The sequence below is a fragment of the Henningerozyma blattae genome, chromosome 6 (genome assembly GCF_000315915.1).
Source record: "Henningerozyma blattae CBS 6284 chromosome 6, complete genome".
NCBI classification, from domain to species: Eukaryota; Fungi; Ascomycota; class Saccharomycetes; order Saccharomycetales; family Saccharomycetaceae; genus Henningerozyma; species Henningerozyma blattae.
In genome coordinates, this window is record NC_020190.1 from 509,347 (window position 1) to 530,884 (window position 21,538).

A 21,538-nucleotide genomic window follows, 5' to 3' on the forward strand; every position below is an offset into this window, starting at 1 on the left:
TATTATTATCTAAACACACTACGTATTTGTCTTTATATATATACTTTTTTTTTTCTTTTTTAACTTATAGACAATTACATATAAATGATTATGCTTTATCATCCCTTTATTTTTTAGTTTTTTTTGTAATTTTAATTGAAATATTTAGATTAGATCTTTGTCCTAGGTCATTATAAACATCTATGTAATAAATAATATTATAATTAAATAATTGTATGCCAAAATGCAAATCAGTAATTAGTAGATTCAAATACATCATTAAGCTGATAAATCTTTAAAATCATTACTTAGCTTATCCACTTGCTCATCAGTACTAATATCACTGCCATTATTATTATTTGCGTTAGCAGTAAAAGTAGCATTATTATACTGTCTTGAGTCTTTAATTGTTTTCATTCGTTGCGTATTCATACTATTCCCATTTCCATTCCCATTACTATTCAAATAAGGAGCTGAATAATTATTTGGCCCCGGTGGGGGAGGATATGGCATTGGATGTGGAATTGCCATTGGATAAGGAGGTGGTATCATAGCAAATTGAGGGGGTGGAACCATATTCGTTGGATACATATAATTCATTCCCACATTTACATTATTATAGTACGGTATAATAAATGGATATGAATAATTTCCTGAATTATTATTATGAACATTGGAATTGGAATTTGATCCATTATTGTAGATATTTGGGTTAGAATTTGGATAATTATAATTAGATGGGTAATAGGGATGAATTGAATTACTATTAACATTATTCTTATTAGTAGAATAAAAATTATTAGATAGATGTTGTTGCATTTGCATTTGTTGTTGTTGTTGCTGTTGTGTTGGTGAATTTGAATAAGGAGACATTGACATTTGATATACTGGTGCATAGCCTTGAGGCGAGTAAGGCATTAATGGTACGCCATTATTATTCATTGTATTATTCATATAATTTAAATTTTTTATCTTATTATTATAACGTTTCTTATACTTATGATGATAAGAGTTATTAATATTATTATTTTTGTTGTTGTTACTACTACTAGCATTATTATTATTGGTGATATTAGTAGTGATATTAACGTTATTATTATGCATATTGTTAGTAGTTGAATTATTGTGTCCAGTAGTAATGATAGTATTTGAATTACTACTGTTATTGCTATTTGAATTATTTATTGAAATAGGGGTTGTTGAAATATCAGAATAATTATTCAATGAAAAAGTGGAATTATTACTAGAAGAATCTAATGTCGAATTAGCACTGGTATTAATTTGTGAAGTAGAAGCGTTGGTATTATTTATTTTTTTGTCTACATTTGTAGAATTTACATTATTATTATTAGTATTAGTATTATTTCTACAATAATATTCATCTTCATTTAATTGATCCTTAAATCTTGAAGTTTCGAAATCAAATGGTTGTGGAGAAGAGCTATGTGCTCCTGCTGTTAAGTTATTATTTTCTGATTCTAAAGTATTAAAACTTGAATTAATTAATTTATTATTTGAATCAAAGATTTTTTGTTTTAATTTTTCGTAATTTTTTTCCTTTTCCATCCTTTGTAATTCTAAAGAATTTGCTGTATTGTTTAACGTTTGAGAAGATGAACTCAATTCAGTAGTAGTATTGTCATTAGTTATAGTAGCGTTGTTACTATTGGGTATTATTGTATCAGTTGTCGTATCATTAGTGTCAGTTGAATTTCCTGAGATATTGGTATTACTTGAATTTTGTCTTTTCAAAATTTTAAATTTTTTGGATGAAGTAGTAAATGATGTTGCATTATTATTTGATGAAGATGAACTACCAGTGGGTAAATCAGATGAATTAGAAACAGTATTACTAGTGTTATCAGAGTTGGGACTGGATGAGGGTAAGACTAAATCTTTTAATAATGGAAGAGTAGGAGAGATAACAAGTGGTATATCTGCTTCTTTTGAATTTTTCGAATTAAGCTCAAGCGTATCTTCCCTTGTAGGCTTATACAATACTAAAAAACTATTATCGACATTACTAGTTGTTGTATTAAATTTTTTCAAGATATGTTTTAAATTGTGATATTGTGCAATCTGATGAGATAATAGTCTATAATAAGAATTCATAGGATTCAAATTCAAATTAGTATCGTTTGAATCTATAAAGTTTACAATCAACGATTCAATGTTTATGATGAATTGTCTATCATAAGGTTTTTCAAACAATGCATTAATCATAGCGGGAGACAATTGGCTAATAATATCTTGTTTTGGTCTTTCAATGGCATCTGATTTTTGAACACAGCTAACAGTTGTATCATTTGTTTCTGAGGCGTCAATAAAAGTATCATCAATATTGGACAATTTTTCAGTTTTTAATTCATTAAATAATTCATCAGTTGTTGATTCCACTAGATCTTGCTGGATCATGTCTGTAGCGTCACCACTTTCCTTTTGCAATTCAAGTACGGAGTCCCTTGTTGTCGAAGAAGTAGCCATTACAATTGAAGAATATTCGTGTTTGTATTTATAGTAGGTCTTTTATGAACAAAATATAATAAGAAATTAATAAATAATCCTTGATTGATGGATATAATTATTTTCTTGATAAGGAAATAACGTTAAGTTATTGAAAAAAAAAACAGGCAATATGTAACAGGAAATTAATAGTGCAAGGACTCCCAAGTAAGCCAATTAAAAGCCAATAGAGTATCTAGCAAATATAAACAGAGAAAAGTCAGAAAAATGAAATAAAATAAAAAATATTCGTTTTCCACTGATGATTTCTAATCAAAAAAAAAATTAAAATAAAATAGAATAAAAAACTAAAACAAAGATAGCAAATATAAAAAGCAAAAACAAATGGTACACGCCAGTTGATAAATTTGTATGTTATTTCGATCTTAACCCTTATTAGGTTGTACTGATAATTCCTGAATTTTAGAGCCGTGCTATAAATAATAGATTATTAAGTAATTAAATTGATTTAATTAATTTACAACTTTATTGGATTGAGCTCTAGAGAATCAAGTAACTTAGTTAAGTTATTTTTTCCATATCGGAAGCGAGAGCCCATATTTGTCAAATTAGACCAATAAACTTCAAGGAAGAATCATGAAAAATCCGGGTAATATTAAATCGTGACACAATATAAATTGGTAGTAAAAACCAACTAAATACCAACTAACAAAAGTACAAATTTATTGAAAATTAATATATATTACTTTTTAAATAGATATTGCAAGTTAAATAAACTCTTAGATTAACTCTGCATTTCTTGTTCCAAGTTGCTTCTCATTTGTTTCCCATTGCCATACAGTAAATTTCTTTTCTGTACTCAATGTTTGCGGCTAGCTTTTTTATATTTTCCCCACCAAAACGCGTTTTGCCATTTGTATCGTTTTTCTTGATTTTCTTAATTTTCTCACGTTCGGACGTGTGGATTTTGAAGATGGCCCCGCAATGATTCGAACCAAGGCTTATCGGGATCTGCCTGTACAGGAAAGTTGCAGCTGCTACTAAGTAATTTCAACAGAAGCTCCGCTGTGAGATGATAATCCTAAATCAAAGTCTATTGGATATCATATATCGTATGGTTTGGCTAACAATAAGTGGCAAAAAAAAAGGATAAATGGAAAGCCTAGAGTAAAAAAAACAAATTAAGGTTAGCAAGGCTAAATATACAAAGGCTAAATAAGATTTTTTAAGTTACAAACCTCTGAACTAAGAGACTCGTGAAAAGAGGTTACTGTAAGATTCTCCCGAATGGTTTACGATAAAACGGAATTGCTTTGAATAAAACTGGAAAATCCTTTTTTATTATACATACTCATAGCAAAGCAAAGGAGAGAAAAGAAAAGCCAAAACAACAAAAAAAATATAAAAGATAGAAAATAGAATATAGACAATCGTACTTATTCATATAAAAATATCATGACCGTTCAAAGTTTGATTGAAAAAGTACTACAGGTTACATTGAATAGCCAAGATGTTCCAAGTGGGTTTTACTACTATCCAAATCTGGAAAATCCCTCTACGGTGGGTTTAACAATCGATGACATTGATTCCATTATATTGTTTCAATTGACTGAGAATATGGATCTATTAGATCCATTGAACTATATTAATGATTCATTTAGAAGATGTTCCAGTGAGAAAAAATTTATTTCCAAGAGTAGTAATCCTTCTAATGAATCTATCCCAGTCCTTAATGAGATTGAACGATTATTGATTGGCTATGGGTTGGTGTCATTCCAAATTGAATCCTTTTGTTTGAAAGGAAATTATTTAAATTATATTGAAACAATTTTAAATAATTTGGATTCATTTAGTGACCTGTTATTGAATATCATCAAGAGGTCTATCGAAGAAAATTCTTCCTTTGAATTAATTAACAATTTTTTTAATACTTTATTAACTTATTCCATGAAAATTAATTTGAATTTAAATGATAACAAGAATTATAATGCAATTTTATCTGTTTTTGAAATGTTTTTAAATTTCAAACAAATCAGTTCAATCTTCAGTCAAATAGAAAATTATCTACCTGATTTAGATTCCAACAATCCTCTAATTAAAAACCCCTGTGATTATGAAAAAAATATCATTCTAGGTCCTATATTGTCGTTATCACCATTAGACACTAATGTTGCTTTTAAAAATTTCCAAAATGAAATCGATTTCACTCAAGATCCGCAATTAGACCCATCCATGAAACAAAAGATTAAATTGATTAATGAGTCGTTACAGACTGAACATAAGGTTATAATTGATCGTTTATTTTATATATTGGATAAAATATTTAGAGGCTCCAACAAAACAAGATCAGATACAATATCATTATTATCTATAATAGTTAATAAAAACCATTTAAGAAGAGGTGAAAATGCTAATCCTAAAAAATTATCTTCCAATGCATTTATGACAAATATAACAATTCTTTTAATAAAATTCTCACAACCGTTTTTAGATGTTTCATTTAAAAAGATCGATAAAATTGATGTCAATTATTTTAATAATATTAATTTATTAATTGACTTATCCAATGAAACAAGGATGAATTCTGATTATAATGAAGCTAATGAATTTTATGAGACTAAAAATGTTTCTACTGAACCAAATTTCATTTCAAATTGTTTTTTCTTAACACTGACTTATTTGCATTATGGTCTAGGTGGTACTCTTTTGACAAATGATAAATTAAGTTCCCAAATTAAATCAATTAAAGAAGAAGTCAAAAGATTGAAAAATTTGAATGTAACAAATGGTCAAAATTCTCAAAATTTCTTAAATTCTTTTACAGATCTTCAAATTAAAAATATGGAAAAATCTTTATTTTTATTACAATCTATTAATCAATCTTTGATTGGGTTTTTCACAAATAAATCTTTACAATTGGAAATTTTCGATTTCATATCTGGTGCATCAACTTTTTTAATTAGAGTAATTGATCCAAATCATGATTTCCCATTTAATTCAATTAAATTACCTTTGATACCCGATCAAATTGGTTTTGAAAATGTTGATAATGCAGATTACTTAAGAAAAAATGCTCCAATCCCATTTAAGTATTATCCAGAATTCATTGTAGAAGGTATTTTGAATTATAATCTTTTCATTACAAAATTCAACAATAATCCTTTATTTAATAATCCTAGATTAAATTCTTTTATTGAATTAATGACTATTCTTTTACGTTGTCCTGAATTAATTTCAAATCCACATTTAAAAGTTAAAATCGTTCAAATCTTAAGTTATGGCTCAATGCCCTTGATGGATAATTCACCAGGATTTATGATGGAAATTTTTGAGAATAATGAAATCGTTAATAAAAATATCTTATATGCATTACTAGATTTTTATGTTATTGTAGAAAAGACAGGTTCATCATCTCAATTCTATGACAAATTCAATGCCCGTTACAGTATTTCGATCATTTTAGAACAATTATACTATCATATCCCTATTTATAAAACCCAATTGAAAGATCAAGCAAAAAATAATTCCAATTTCTTTATTAGATTTGTGGCAAGAATGTTAAATGACTTAACTTTCTTATTAGATGAAGGTTTAAGTAATTTGACAGAAGTTCATAATATTACACAAGAAATTTTAAACAGATCTAAAGGTAACCCACCATCAAGAGAAGAAAACGATGACGAATTAAAATCTAAATTGAATTCTGCTTCACGACAAGCTAAATCCTCATGTGGCCTAGCAGCTAAATCGATTATTCTTTTCAAAATGTATACAAAGGATATCCCAAATGCATTTGTTAGTGCAGAAATTGTTGATAGATTAGCCAGTATGTTAGATTATAATTTAGCATCCTTAGTGGGTCCAAAATGTAATGATTTAAAAGTGAAAGATCCTCAAAGTTATTCATTTAACGCCAAACAACTTTTATATTCATTGGTAACGATTTATTTGAATCTATCAAAGGAAGATGAATTTGTCAAAGCTGTGGCAAGAGATGGTAGATCATACAACAAATCATTATTTGATAGAGCTATTCACATTTTACATGTAAAGACAGGTTTAGCATCTGATGAATATTGTAATAAGTTAATAAATTTTGTTAATAAAGTAGAAATTCAAAAAGTTAATGAAGAAGAAGAAGATCAAGATTATAATGATGCACCAGATGAATTCTTAGATCCTTTGATGTATACAATCATGAAAGATCCTGTAATTCTACCTACCTCTCATGTTTCAATTGATTTAAGTACAATTAAAGCACATTTGTTAAGTGATTCGACCGATCCGTTTAATAGAGAACCATTAACGTTAGATCAAGTTACACCAAATGTTGAATTGAAAAATCAAATCTTAGCATACAAGAAGAAAAAGAGAGAGGAGAAGTTAATGAAAAGAGAATAATAATAAAGTGCATTTTTAAAGCAATGTGGAGCTTCATTGAGTCATACTATATATAAAAGTGTGTAAATCATGGCTTATGCAAATCAGAAAAAAAAATATACCAATGTGAAATATTTTAATTATTGATATTTTAAACAAATAAACTAATTCAAGCGGAGTATCTATTAAATGAAAAATTATTCTGTTTTTATTTTTATTTTTTTGTTTAACAATATTAATGCTTAAAATGATTTATATAGATTAACAAAATACTAATTCGTATATAAATAATTGGATATCCCATATTTAATATAATTAGTTTCCGATTAGAAATAAAATGAATTTTATTGATAGAAAATATGAAACGTTTTTATTTATTAAAATACAATAAAGTAGTTAAACTTAAATCGAATATACCAGTATTAAAGAAAGATAAATAAGCTAAAAATGAGAATTATCTTTTATATTTATATTAAATGAATAATTATTTTTATTATTATTTAAATTTAAATTTAAGCCTTAATAGCGTACTTTCTTTGTGGGAAAGCAATTTGCTTCTTTCTTTGTTTCAAAGTAACTTGAGAAGCTTCATGTTTGGTCAAAGCTCTTCTTAAAGCTCTGGTCTTCTTGGCTCTCAAATCCTTTGGTTGGTATTTCTTACCCTTGTATAAGTCTCTGACAGCTTGTCTTTGTTGTTGAGTAATGACAGTTAAGACACGGGCAATGTCCTTTCTAACAGTCTTAATCTTTGGTAAAGAAGGTCTAGATAACTTTTGGACCTTCAATTCAGCCAATTCTTTTTTCAAATCGACTAATTGAGTAGCCAATTGTTCCTTGGACTTAGTTCTTAATTCGTAAGCTTTGACACCGGCCTTGTTAAAATATAATTAATAAATAAATAATAATTGGAAATGCAAAATTATTTAATTGATAAAAATTGTTAGTAAATCACATGTTTTCAATAATCATAAGGTCAAACGTCATTCAGTTGAAATAAACAGTCTTTTATTCTTATGTGCTTCATGGGAATATCATCTCATTCTTCAATAAAAACGTGGAATTTTAACACAATCTTGTTCTCTTAACCATTTGAGATCTGGCACACTTTATTCAAATAATTATAACGTCCTCTTTAATAATATCTAGTACCTAGTACATACCATTTCGATTACTCTGTCTTACTGTACCTTGTTTTCGAAATTAATCCAAAATCAACCTTTGATTTTAAATGCCCAAATAGCGATATTTTTTCATATACTATGTTTAAGCACTTAGTATTGAGAATTGGGTATTACCTTGGGCCATAGTTACAGGGTAAAACAACCGACAGAATAGTAGCCCGAGAGCATATTCTCTAGGAATCTCTGCCTAACCTATGCTAGTCTAGACCGGTCTGGCACTAAACTTTAGAAGGAATTCCCACCAGAAACCCATCAGAATGAAAGAGTCTCATGGGAGAATCTCCTTCTATTTGCAATCGGCCTTTCTAGCAGAGTCCCTCTGGAAAAATAGCAGACGAAAAAATTTAACGCAAAATATTCTTTTTTATGGTGTCTGGATTTACGCAGTCCGAGAAAAGAATGTCCAAATTTTGAAAACTTGGGCTTTCAAAATATTTTAACTTTTCCAAATTTAGCCGTCCCAAAAGGGGAAACCGGAACACTAGTGAAAGCCAGCGAAAACCTCAAGAAAGATTAAGATTACGATGCGACTCAGTTCGGAGTTGAACTAGTTGATCTTAAGTCGCGGGACAACTTATGGAAGGAAACATAGAAAGGAAATGAAGGGAATCTCAACAGGATAAATAAAAGAAATAGAAGCATTATGCAAGAGTGTTCAATGTCAATGGATGTAGAAACATAGATTGGATGGTATAGTACAAATTATACGCATTGAAAAAATTTTATATAATTAATAATCTTGAATAATTACGGTTATATTACAGTTATATTACGTTTAGTATATATTACGACTTATATGACGGCTATATTACGAATTTCATATGGTTAGATTTATAACAGGCTAAATTAATTTTTATTGAATTGAATTGAATTGAATTGAAATGAATTGATTCGAAAGTGAATTAAATAGAGGCAGAATTAAATTGGATTAGATATAATTATGTTAAAAAAAGTTGCTATTGTTTTAGTTTAATTTTTTTCTCTTAATTATTACTCTAATTTCAATTATTTATGTTGTTATTTTAAATTCATTTTTTTATTTTTGGTAGGGATATTGAATGTGAAACAATTTATTTAGTTTAACCTTGTTTCTTCAAAGTATTACTTAACCATTCCAAACCTTCATATAAACCTTCACCTGAAGTAGCACAAGTGGCTTGGATGAACCAAGGACGGTTTCTGATGGAGTGCAACCCTAATTTCTCGGTGATTTCGGCAGCAGACATGGCTTCTGGCAAATCTTGTTTGTTAGCAAAAACTAACCAACAAGCATTTCTTAATTCATCTTCGTTTAGCATTCTTTGCATAACTTCTCTAGCTTCACCAATACGAGATCTATCATTGGAATCAACAACAAAAATAACACCTTCAGTGTTTCTATAATAATGTCTCCATAAGGATCTGATTCTGTCTTGTCCACCAACATCCCAAACTGTAAATGAGATATTCTTATATTGAACAGTTTCAACATTGAAACCAATGGTTGGAATGGTGGTAATAACTTCACCTAATTTCAACTTATATAAAACGGTGGTCTTACCAGCACCATCTAAACCAACCATAAGGATACGCATTTCCCTGTTACCAAAAAGGTTACTGAACAATTTAGACGCATATAAACCCATCTTGTCTTGTTATATTTTATAATCTATATTTGATTTTGTTTTTTTTTAACTATTCAATTAACAAATTTATTTGTTTATCAATAAATTTATGCAATGTAGCGGAAAAGAAATTAAAAAAAATTAAAGTTTTGAAGAAAAATACTGTACTTATTGATTTGTTAGTATACAAGATTGTGGGAATAATATGCAGCGCAGAAATGAGTAATGATTATATTAGAGTAGCAATCAACAAAAATCAATTGGCTCTTGATCAATTCATTTTCTTTGAAAAGGAAAGGTGGCGACAGCCTTTTTCCCTTCCAATCCCAAAAAAAATAAAAAAGAAAAATTGGAAAAAAAAAATAAAGAATCAATTAGAGATCAATTTGATAAGAGATCAAAAAACTAATGCTTTCTTTATATAACTCAGTGAGATGATATGGCATTGAGATCAATTGATGCCAATGTCATCAACCCCTAATCACGTAAAGATATTGCTGTAAACACCAAAAAAAAATACGGAAGCGTGTCTTCGAACCCTAAATCATATCTTATACAATCAAACCTTTTTCTCACGCGTAAACTTCATAATACTAATGAAACATACCAGCTGGTTTGTCTATTTTAATCCTTAACTTTCTAATAATCTATCAAAAAAAAAGTGATATGTATATATATCAAATCTATAATTAATAAACAGCTTTAAAAATCACCCATATTTATTTGTTTTCAGAGTTTTGTTTTTATATCAGTGATAAATAATAAGCCAACGAATTTCGAAATTCGAATTGTGAACAGAAGACGGAAATGGAAATAGAAATTTCATTTTTGAAATTTTGCAATTTGTAATTTTATTATTTTTTTTTTTCAATTTCATTTTCGCAAACAAAATCTGTCGCATTTTTCCCATTTCGGTCACAGCGCAGTGCCACCGGCCGACTTTCTTTTTTTCGGTTTTGTGCCACAAAATATAATGACAGCAATGATTCACAGTATAATTGATATATGGATATTCTAGTTTAGATATCTGGAGTCTATAAAGTGTATGTATTAATAAGGCTACATGATAAACTATGTTGTTATATGAGAATGAATACGGACACGGAGCTTGTTGTGGTGACAACAAAAGATGATGTATGAGAATGCGCTGGGAAAGGCGTTATTATCTCCCAATATTGACTTTACAGCCAGCATACTTTCTTAGCCCATTTCTAAACGTTGAGTAAGTGACTTGATCGTTATCTTGTTCAAAATAAAATTCAGTAAGTCTTAAATGCCATGGTGGGAAGTCTTGGAAGTCCAAAGATGGAGAGAATATCAGTAATAGATCTGGTTCTGGACCCACCAGTTGGGTCAATTCATTTTGAACTAGATCAACAGTGATATCGTTAATATTTAGATCGTTGGAGTGGTAGAGTTGACTCATAGTCTTGGTCAAATCGACAATAGTTCCTTTGCCGTCTATAGATGACAGTAAGATAATTTCAATACAACTATTGGATTTGTTTGATTCATCATAATAAATAGTTTTATTAGAATGAGGAATTTTAATTGAGTAGTTTGGAATATTTTCTGAAGCACCTTTACCAAAATATTCAGTCAATTTAACATAGATTTCATTTTTCAATTCCATCAGATGATTCTTCAATTGGCCATTATAATCATAAAGAATTATAGTTGGGATTTCAGATGCAACTGTCCAACAGATTAATTCACTTGCATCGTTCAGTAATCCATTAATACCGCCATTGATTTCACTAATAGATTTCTTATTTAAAATGGCTCCTAATCTTGTAGGTTTTTTATCTAATGATTTGATATCATGTTTAATAATCTGTGGGGAATGAGAATGAGTATTTAATATATCGGAGATTTTTAATCTAAGTTTATTAAGCATATAATTTATCGCTCTACAAATAACAAACACGATTGATAAAACAACTAATAACCCAGAATAAAGGCTGTATTGCATTTTACCATACGGTATTTGAGATTTCTCTAAAATCTTGTCATGTATACGGGCTTCTTTTTCCATTGTGGCATCTTTTTGGCTTTTGCCATTACACTGGTTGCTTATATCTGTAGTGTCCATGTGGTCGCTAGATTTCATGTTGGTAGTCATCTCGGGAGTCATCTCTTTTGATGGGGAGAGTGATCTATTTCTTAAGCTACCATCTGATGATGAATTACTTGAGTCTCTGGCCACTAATGTGGAGCCTTCACTTTCTATAACTTCGTCCACAGCATCAGATTTAAAATGTTGTTTAGGTTTACGGATATCGGCGTAAACTAATTCTTGTATTTCTTCCATTTCCATTCACTTGTACGTGAAATTTCCTCACTTGATTATTATATACAGTAATTTGAAATAGTGAGTCAACGTGAAAAAAAAAATCTCACTATCTTTGTAATGCTATACTTGTAGAAAGACTACGACTACTATTACTAACTGTATATCCGGCAATGTCAAGTGAAAAAAATCTTTAAATATCAAAAGATATTAGCGCATCCATCCGTCATCACATGGAAATGTCATCTGTCCTCTCTACTCTTCCTTCGTCTTGTCAGTTACTACTAAGACGACTTCTGTAATTCCTATGGCAAGTGGGGTCCCACCATCATCTGCGATTAGTTCTGTGTTGGGCAGCGTTTTCTTTTTTTCCAACGAGTTTTTCAGAGACAGAAACATTCTTCATCAAACATTCTTCATACTTGATTAGGCTGCATTAATACCGAAAGCGGTCTGGAAAATTCTAGCCGGAGTGGGAAAAAAAGTTTAAAGGGTGACGTGTAAAGTGATTGGGATATCCATTTCTGTTGGGCCTCCGAGATCTAGATCTTTCAAGTGACAGTGTCGTAAATTAAATAAATGAAATTTTATTTCTGTTTAAATGAAGAATATATTATATATTAGATATAGGAGGGGTTGAAAATAACTACATTATTAGAAAGGCAGATACAGTTATGTTAGGAGGGATAAATAGTCTCAGAAATTAATATTATTACAGTAGAGCACATGGTTGGGAGTTGATTAATTAGCAGGCAAAAAGACAAAAGAAAATGCAAACAATAAGTCCTATTAGGATTGGATTGTTAAAAAAACAATAATGAAAAATGAAAACAGTAAAGAATTGAACGAAAAAAAAAGCGACAGAAGTGAGGATAAAATAATGAGGAATAATAGCAGTATAGGATATTAATTATCTCTTGAATTTAATGCTCAAGAGTATAACTAGTATGTATATGAGTACGTGTGATATGGTACAGATAATTATAAGATATTCACAATTTGAATCGTTAGTCTTCTAAGGAAGAGTTTGTTGGGAAAGAAGATCTATCATTTGTTGTAGTTGCACTCATATTAGAATGGCTATCCATCAATTGGGCCATGTACTCATTTATACTACTCATATTGTTATTATTGCCTTCACTTTTCTTAGAATAACCAAATGAATATTCATCATCTTCATCGCTTGAATCAGACGGTAAAGATGGTGGGCTCTTGTGCATCTATTAATCGTTAAACCATTACCTAAGTCAACGTATTTGCTTGGTTCAGCCTCCATCTTAGATGGTTTAATATATCATTAAAATGTTGTGGGAATTCCGAAGTCCCAATGTGTTGTGTAATGTTATTATTGTCATCTGAAGAGTTACCGTTGGAGTTGTTTGGAGTTTGTAATTGATATTCATGATACGATGAAGGAATGCTTGGAGTATTAGAAGATATATTAGAATTGAACAATGATTGTTCCGGAATTGGAATAGATGATGATTGTGGTATTAGCATGACAGATGGAGGGGGGATTGGTATGGAAGGAGGTGAAGTGATTGGTATCGTAGGCTCTATTGATGTATCAGAATGATCACTATCATTAGATATGATTGAGTTACGTGTATTAGGTACCTTATTGAAACTAGGGACTAGATTTGATATAGTGCTTGGTAGCATTGGATTATCGGGATTTAAATGCGATGCAGGTGGTGGTGAAGGTGGAAAAAGAGAAGTATAATTGATGTTATCTTGAAAATCAGTATTATGGTTATTATCATTATCGTTGTTGTTATCATCATTATAAGTACAATTCTCTTTAGTATTTAGATTCAAATTCTTGTCAGATAAAATCGTAGTTTGTTTATTAGTATCTGAATTTTCGAATGATAAAACTTCAGTATCCATCATAGCTACTGTATTACTGAGAATATTAGATTTATGATTGAATGAATGAGATGATTTATGATTGAATGAATGAGGTGATTTAATAGATAGGTTTTTACTATTTACCAAAGATTCTACTGCTTCAATAGCACTTTGCTCTTCCACTGACCCTTCATAATTCTTATTTCTTATAATTCGGTTCCATTTTTTTGATTGGAAACTTGTAGGGCATTTCTTATATAACTCATTAACTTCTTCTAAAGTTAATCCACTTGTTTCATAAATAGTGAAATACGCAAGGAATGTAGCTAAAGCGGTGCAGCCACCCCAAATGAAAAAAATCTTGGAACCAAAGCCACCACCATCAGAATCTGGATTATTTTTGTTCTTTCCTGTACTTACGATATACGGCGTAATAAAGGCGCAAACAAAATTTGCTAACCAATTAGAAGCAGCACACATAGCAGAAGCCTTAGAACGAACTCCCAAAGGGAATAATTCAGCACAAATGACCCAAACTGTACCACCCCAAGTTGCAGAGAACGATGCTACAAAACAACAAATAAATGCAATCATCACTTTACTTGAAATAACATTATCAGATAGACAGCCAGCACCTGCAATAATAAAATTGCACGTAGTCATTAATATTCCACCAGAGATTAGTAAATCACGTCTACCAATATATTCTACTAAAAGTAAACCTGGAACATTGAAAAAAACATTTACAGCATAAGTAATAAATGATATGATGTAACTACTTTCAACGGCTGTTTTTTCAAAAAAATTGACACCATAATAGAAGACAAAATTAATACCAGCAAATTGCTGGAAAGCTTGAATACCTAGGCCAGTAAACATTCTTAAAGTTTCCTTTGGCCTTGTTTCAGTAGATATAAAGCAATCCCAAAATGAAGTGGATCCTACAGCAGCTTCATAATCATAATTTGCTTTAATTTCTACCAATTCTTCTAATAATGCTGAATCATGAACAGGAACACCCCTTAAAAAGGATAACGATCTTGCAGCTTCATCTAGATTATCACGAAGAACATAAAATCTTGGACTTTCAGGTAAAAAAAGCATCCCTGCAGCTAAGAACGCAGCCCAAACATATTGCAGACCGATAGGTATTCTATAAGAAGAAGGATTGTTTATATTTTTAGTGCCTTGTGATACAGCAGAAGAAACTAATAATCCCCAAGTGATTGCCCATTGATACATAGAAATAATAGTGCCTCTTAACTGTTTTGGAGCAGCCTCGGCTTGATATAAAGGCACTACGGCAGAAACCATTCCAATAGCAACACCTGATATAAATCTACCCGCGACGAAGAGTCCAATTCCATGTGAGCCTACTTGAAGTGAGTTTCCCAAGAAGAAAATAAGGGTACTGCTTAGGATAATTGTTATCTTTCTGCCATATCTATCTGCTATGAATGGAGCAATTAATGCACCTAAGAAGGTACCCAGGGATAAGAATGAAACCATTATAGATTGCTCCTTAGCTGTGAAATACGTGTTATTTGGAGCAATATTATCTAAAACATATTTCATTTCCAGTACACTGTTAATTAAACCAGTATCGTAACCAAAAAGAAATCCACCCACTGTAACGAAAGCACCTACAGCTATAGTCATAATCAGAGATTGCTTCTGTGGTGGTGCAGTTAAAAACGTTTCATAATTGTCTATAGTGGAGTCGTTAGAAAATGAAGTCATATCTAGGCCTTGTGAGCCATTCGAATGAATTACTTGAGTATTTTCACATGCCAAACTGCTGCATATGATTGGGTTCGACTTGGTTGCTTCGTTGAGGTCTAGAGAAGATTTCAAATTCTCATCTATGAAGCCATGTCTCTTCTGAGGGAAATTCAACGAATCATCGGGCATCGAAATTCTCTGCTCATTATTCATGTCAATATCATTTTTTAATGACGGTATTATGGTTCTATTACTTCCAGTATTGTTATTCTTTCGCCTCTTATATTTTATCTTAGTCTTAAATATATCCATTATAATAATGTGTATATTTTTCGGAATGAGGAGGGAAAATCCTTCCAAGATTCTGGTTTGATAAAATATACGTTCTTTGTAGTCTTAAATGAATTAGTTGTATTTAGTTTTGTTAGAAATGTGATGGCTTGAAGGTTGTTAGCTGCTTTTCAAAATTCATACCTAGTAAAGGAGTAGCAAATTTAATAATAAAGTACAAAGCGCAAAGCACAGAGTATAAAGAATAAAGAAGAAAGCGGTAACAGATAACGAAATTGTTACTGTCAAAGTATATTATTAAATTGATGCTGAATTATGAAGGGCGCAGTTACAGAGGCAGGTCCTGGTATACTGCAGTGAATCAATCTACCAGTAATGTCGTGTTTGCCAAACTTCTGCAGATCCGAAAGTTCGATGCAATGGGGAATAAATAAGCTTCTAACAAAATTTCCCAGTCTGAAAAATATCGATGATCCATTGTAGTGTAACTCTGCCATGATTATAAAGACTACTTAATTATAAATGCCATCTATCATTTGTCACTGGCAAAGTGCAAATTCCACTTCCATGTCCATTTCCCACTGCCGCTTCCGGAAACAATGACAAGAGAGATATTACAATGTGGAACCAAATGCGCCTTTGACAAGCCTTCACTACAGTTTCCGAACTCACACCAGCTGACAGAAGGCGCTGGCTGCCCAATGCGCTTCTAAAATATCACGGACTGAAAAAGTTGGAAAAAAAGGCTTAAAGAGGGAATACAGCCTATATGTATCCTGTTGTGCCATATATTTGTAAGCTACCTGGCAGAATTGTGTAAAGAAACTCTCTAATGTTTTGGCACCTTCCCTCAAAGCATTCTTCTTTTCTCTGGGGAATCTGGCCACGCCATTTCTGTGGGCCCGTGCAGAGTCTTAGTGCCCTTTCTGAGAAACTCGATCTATGATAAACTCAGGCTCATGGTCTTTACGCTTCTAGAAATATTTTCATTTCATCTCTTGAAGGAATTTCTCTAAATCTGTTAATCTTATTAACATCATTCACATGTTTTAATTCAGGAGAAATCCCACCATGAACACAGAAATATTGCTCTGACATTAAGGCAGCTAATGGTAAAGAATTAAAGGAATGACAACATGCATCAAATATTTTCATCGAATATTTATATAAACATTCGTTTTTAAACGTAATTTCATCCCGTTTCATCCAGTTTTATTTCTGTGAGTGACTGAATTTATAAACAATTAAAGTGTCTATGATATACAACCGCTTCTCCATAGTTTTAGTCGTTCCAGGCTTGAAAAAAGGCAATAAAGCTTAATAGCATACTATTTCTTGCTTGGCAATGCTTTAGAAGATGAATGATGTATATTTCTCGTAGTCTCTTATGGTATTAAACTAAAAACATAACTTCTTGCGTAGGTAAAATTATATTTCGATTTATCGGAGAACTCTCCTTGTCACATATCGGACTCTTATTGAATTATCAGAAGAATATATCTCAAGATACCTGAGGTGCCATTATCTAATATCAGTTAGTTTATGGATATACGTATTCATCTTTATATAGTATTTTGTGGTGTAAGGTTTCTAGGAGAGCCTTGTTCTCCACCTCCTCTTGAGATATTGCTTATATCTTTGTGTTTTTGAATTTTTCTTTCACATATTTTATAGCATTGTTTTTTAGTGAGTATAGTTATATTATATATGATGGTTTCTTGAATAAACCAATGTAAAAAAATAATAAAGTAAGTCCAATAAATAAATATGTTACGTAAGGAGATCTATATATATATATATATTGCAATGGGTGTTTAGTATCTTCGTTTCTGTTACCATTTAGCTTGTTCTTTTTTTATGGAAAAAAAATTATATCAATTTTTAGTTGCTTCTGCGATACCAATCAATCTCTTAACACCGGTTAACCAATTACCACCTTCGTGTGCATGGTTTGTAGCAATATCAACATATAATTCCATTGATTCAGAATACTTTTGTTGTTTCATTAACTTGAAGATTTCTGTCAATTTATCGATAGTAACATCAGTTAATAAATCTTTCTTACGTAAATGGTCAAATAAGATGTTCAATCTTTTCTTACAATCTTTCAATTGTTTAGAATATTCTTGTGGAATTAATGGTGAAACTCTCTTTAATTCTTCAGTGAAAAAGTCAACAATTTCTTGTTCTTTTTCAGTTAGTTCTTGTTTTTCTTCTACCAACTCACCGACTGCAGCAGATGCTGTTGAGGCAATTGGTGTAGTAGTTGATGGGGGAGTAGAAATTGGAACGGAAGTAGATTGTGGAGGAGGTGGAGGCAAAGCATCTTCTTTCTTCTTTCTAGCATTGATAGGTGGAGGGCCGGAAGGTCGTTGTGTTGTTCTTTGGGGTGGTGCGCTACCCATACCATTACTATTCGTAGCATATGGATTGACAGGAATTGCTACACCAGGAGTAGCAGCGTTAGATGAAGCTGATGGTGCATATGGGTTGGTAGGAGGTTGTGGTAAAGGATTAGCTGCAGCAGATGGAGCATATGGATTAGTGTATGGTTGAGTAGGCATGATTGGGCGGGTGTTAGGAGAAGAAACTGGTAATTGTTCTTGTGGAGCATATGCAGATGTAGAATGGGATGGAGCTTGAGAAATGTTTGGAGTAGAAACAGTACTATTATTCAAAGAAGCCTTTCTTGAACTCTTAGCAGGAGGAGGGAATGCATGTGGCATAGTATTGGAGGCATGTCTAGAGACTGGTGGACCTACCATAGATGAAGCATTTGCATTACCATAAACACCTGGTGATGGAGTACCAGAATTTGATGGTTGGATGGAAACTGCTTTAGCACGACTTGGTTTGGCTTGAGTAGCGTCTTTACCAATTGGCAAATCATTCCATCCAAAATTAGCTTTCTTATTTAAGTGTGGAGTTTGACCAGAAGCTCCACTCTTGCCATTTTGTGGAGGTGGTGCAGTAAATTCATTAATGTTTTTCAATGGATTAGCCTGGTGGATAAAATTTGGTGGTGGAGCATATGGATTATTAACGGGACTAGAAGTGGAAGCTGGGACACTAGCTTTTTGTGGTTCATAATAATTAGTTGGAGTATTAGAGCCCTGAGGTGGTGCATATTTAGAAGATCCATTTGCACTACCGGTACGGGTGTTAGCGGATGGAATTGGAGCAGTAGGAACAGCTGGAGTATATGGGTTTGGTTTATTGACAATTGGAGACATTGGTTGAGATCCTAACATACTTGTTGGTTGAGTGTTGGGGAATGGGAAAGCTTGAGTTGGAGGGGCATTTGGACTAAATACACTGGTATTTGGTGTCACTGGAGCGTAAGCAGAATTGATAGAAGTGTTAGATGGTAATCCACCATATAATGGTCTCTTTGCAGCATTAGGGTGTGAATTATTTGGCAAGCCAGGTAATGTAGGTGTAGCCTTGTTACTGGCAGATCTACCAGTAACAGTAGTGGCAGCAGTGGTAGGAGTAGCTTTCTTGGCTACAGATTTACCAGAAGCTAATAAGACACGTTCCTTTTCTGTAATAACATCTGCATTATCACTTGGTAAAGTTTCCAAGAAAGTGTAGGCTAGATCAAAATTACCAGTGGCAGAAGTAATGTTAACAAATTCCATGAATTTGGAAATTAAATCTTCATTGGTAATGGATAAATTGGAACCTACAAAGCTTGAAAATACGGTGAATCTTTCAACAAATTCGGATAAAGTTTCAGAGTGAGCTTCATAAGCAGTATCTTTTTTCTGTAAGACATTTTCTTCCAATGATTTAAATTCATTTACCCAAATAGAAGCAATCTTATCAATCGAGTTGGCAGATAGATATAATATAATAGCATCTTGACGACTGTCTTCATCTAATAACCTATCACCTAATTTAATTAATAGTTCATTTCTCTTTGTTGTATCATCATCGCAATAGGTAAGGATCGATTTAGCAACATATTTCCATTGAGAAACATCTAAATTATCAACCAAGTCGTCCATATTCTTTTCAGAGATAGAATATAAGAATCTTGATAAAGATGATTTTTCAGCATACTTAGTGAAGTAAGCTTGTTTGACAGATTCCTTCAAACTTTCATCATTACTATCCATAGCAATAATCATGGCCTCTAATAATGAGTCATCTTTCAAAGTTGACATAACTGCAGATTTATAGTTTTTTTTGATTAAGTTATTAGCAATAGTTTGATCCAACTCTTTACCTAGTTTAAATTTGCCCTTTGGTTGATATTTGGATTCGACTTGAGCGAAGAACAATTCACCTTCATCAATTTCTTTCTTTTCCTTACCACTCTTTTTAACTGCTTCGTCTTCATCTTCTTCTTCATCTTCTTCTTCATCATCAAATTGTAAAGATTCCTTTAAGAAAATATCTTTACCATCGACCGATAATTTTTCTAGCATATTCCAATCTTCTTCATTTATATCATTAATAGTCTTTGTTAATCTTTGATTAATAATTGATGAGAAATCCTTGGATTTTATGGCTTCATCTAACAAAGAATTTAATTGTAAACCTGGTAATTCTGGCTTTGTAATAGAGACACCTTTGCCGTCAGGGGTGATTTGAACTAATTTCCCGCCAAATGCCCAAGAAGCAGCAGGAGATTTATTGCCATACCAATTTGGAGCTTGAATATTAAAAATAGTGGGTTTTTCATTTGATTGTTCATTACTAACATTATTCCAAAAATCAGTTTCAGATTCTTTTTGTTTTGTTGCATTTTCTTCTTTATCAAAATTGTTAGTTAAATTTTGCAAAGTTTGAATTTCGACTTTACCATCGAAGGAGGCACAAGCGAATAAATCTGGAGCTTCAGGAGCGAACTTGGTCTTGAAACACCAATTGGATCTAGAAGGATATTGAGTTAATTCTTTACCTTCTTCTGGATTCCAAAGAACCGCGGTATTGTCTCTACCAGAAGAAAGTAATAAATTAGAATCATGTTTGCACCAATCCAACGAAAGGATACCTTTGGAATTACCGTTTTCCAGGATTTGTAAAGGAGTATTAGCGTTTCTTAAATCCCAAATTAAAATGATTGGTTCATTATCACTATTTGAAGCAGTAGCAACTCTTGTGGAATTTTCTGGATGCCATTCAACTACAGATAATTGTGGTTTTAGGGAGGAACTTGGAGAAGTATAACTTAAATGGATAACTTCCTTTTTAGCTTTCAAATCCCAAATTGATGCATAACTTGTATTACCAGCAGATGCAAAGACATGAGATAAAGATTGATTCCAAGCTAAAGAAGTGATTTCTTCCACAGGCGTCATGGCCATCCCTGGAGTCAATGGTGAATAAGAATCATTACTTTGATCTATACATTTATTCAAATCCCAAATAAAAATTTCACCATTTTTGGAACCAGATGCTAAGACATTTTCTTGTTTCGCATTAAAATTAACAGTAGTTACTGAAGTGCCATGTTTGGATAATTTTTTAATGGATTTCAATGTATCTTTTGAATTTGTCTTAAATAATTCAACCATACCATTATCTAGAGCACCGGCAATATATTTATTATCAATTGACCAGTCGATATCGTTAAATTTGGCATTAGCTTCAACAGAAACAACAGGGTTCAATTTATCGGTGGATAATAATGACCATAATTCCAAAGTTGAATCACTAGAAAAATCAGCATCAACAGTACCGGAGGCAGTACCAGTGACTAATGTAGGTATTTTATTTCTCGACCAAGCAAAAGTTGCTGTACGAGAATATTCGGCCAATTTCACCAT

The 21,538-nt window shown here is 31.7% G+C and overlaps 7 protein-coding genes across 7 annotated transcripts; 1 reads left to right on the plus strand and 6 right to left on the minus strand.

Moving 5' to 3' along the window:
• Positions 1-258: 258 nt before the first annotated feature.
• Positions 259-2,463, minus strand: RBS1 (Rbs1p; the record flags this gene model as incomplete). The annotated part of the gene is made up of 1 exon (XM_004181221.1): positions 259-2,463. One exon carries the CDS (start codon positions 2,461-2,463, stop codon positions 259-261), a length of 2,205 nt encoding a protein of 734 aa, XP_004181269.1.
• A 1,434-nt stretch (positions 2,464-3,897) lies between these two features.
• Positions 3,898-6,843, plus strand: UFD2 (ubiquitin-ubiquitin ligase UFD2; the record flags this gene model as incomplete). Its single annotated transcript, XM_004181222.1, has 1 exon — positions 3,898-6,843. One exon carries the CDS (start codon positions 3,898-3,900, stop codon positions 6,841-6,843), a length of 2,946 nt encoding a protein of 981 aa, XP_004181270.1.
• Positions 6,844-7,334: 491 nt separating this feature from the next.
• TBLA0F02100 (60S ribosomal protein uL29) lies at positions 7,335-7,985 on the minus strand (the record flags this gene model as incomplete). The annotated part of the gene is made up of 2 exons (XM_004181223.1): positions 7,335-7,694; positions 7,983-7,985. The coding sequence occupies 2 exons, from the start codon at positions 7,983-7,985 to the stop codon at positions 7,335-7,337; spliced, it is 363 nt and encodes a 120-aa protein (XP_004181271.1).
• A 1,097-nt stretch (positions 7,986-9,082) lies between these two features.
• Positions 9,083-9,628, minus strand: TBLA0F02110 (uncharacterized protein; the record flags this gene model as incomplete). The annotated part of the gene is made up of 1 exon (XM_004181224.1): positions 9,083-9,628. One exon carries the CDS (start codon positions 9,626-9,628, stop codon positions 9,083-9,085), a length of 546 nt encoding a protein of 181 aa, XP_004181272.1.
• A 1,141-nt stretch (positions 9,629-10,769) lies between these two features.
• Positions 10,770-11,924, minus strand: TBLA0F02120 (ditrans,polycis-polyprenyl diphosphate synthase; the record flags this gene model as incomplete). The annotated part of the gene is made up of 1 exon (XM_004181225.1): positions 10,770-11,924. One exon carries the CDS (start codon positions 11,922-11,924, stop codon positions 10,770-10,772), a length of 1,155 nt encoding a protein of 384 aa, XP_004181273.1.
• A 1,215-nt stretch (positions 11,925-13,139) lies between these two features.
• TBLA0F02130 (sugar porter family MFS transporter) lies at positions 13,140-15,782 on the minus strand (the record flags this gene model as incomplete). Its single annotated transcript, XM_004181226.1, has 1 exon — positions 13,140-15,782. One exon carries the CDS (start codon positions 15,780-15,782, stop codon positions 13,140-13,142), a length of 2,643 nt encoding a protein of 880 aa, XP_004181274.1.
• A 1,853-nt stretch (positions 15,783-17,635) lies between these two features.
• SEC31 (Sec31p) lies at positions 17,636-21,538 on the minus strand (the record flags this gene model as incomplete). Its single annotated transcript, XM_004181227.1, has 1 exon — positions 17,636-21,538. The coding sequence occupies one exon, from the start codon at positions 21,536-21,538 to the stop codon at positions 17,636-17,638; it is 3,903 nt and encodes a 1,300-aa protein (XP_004181275.1).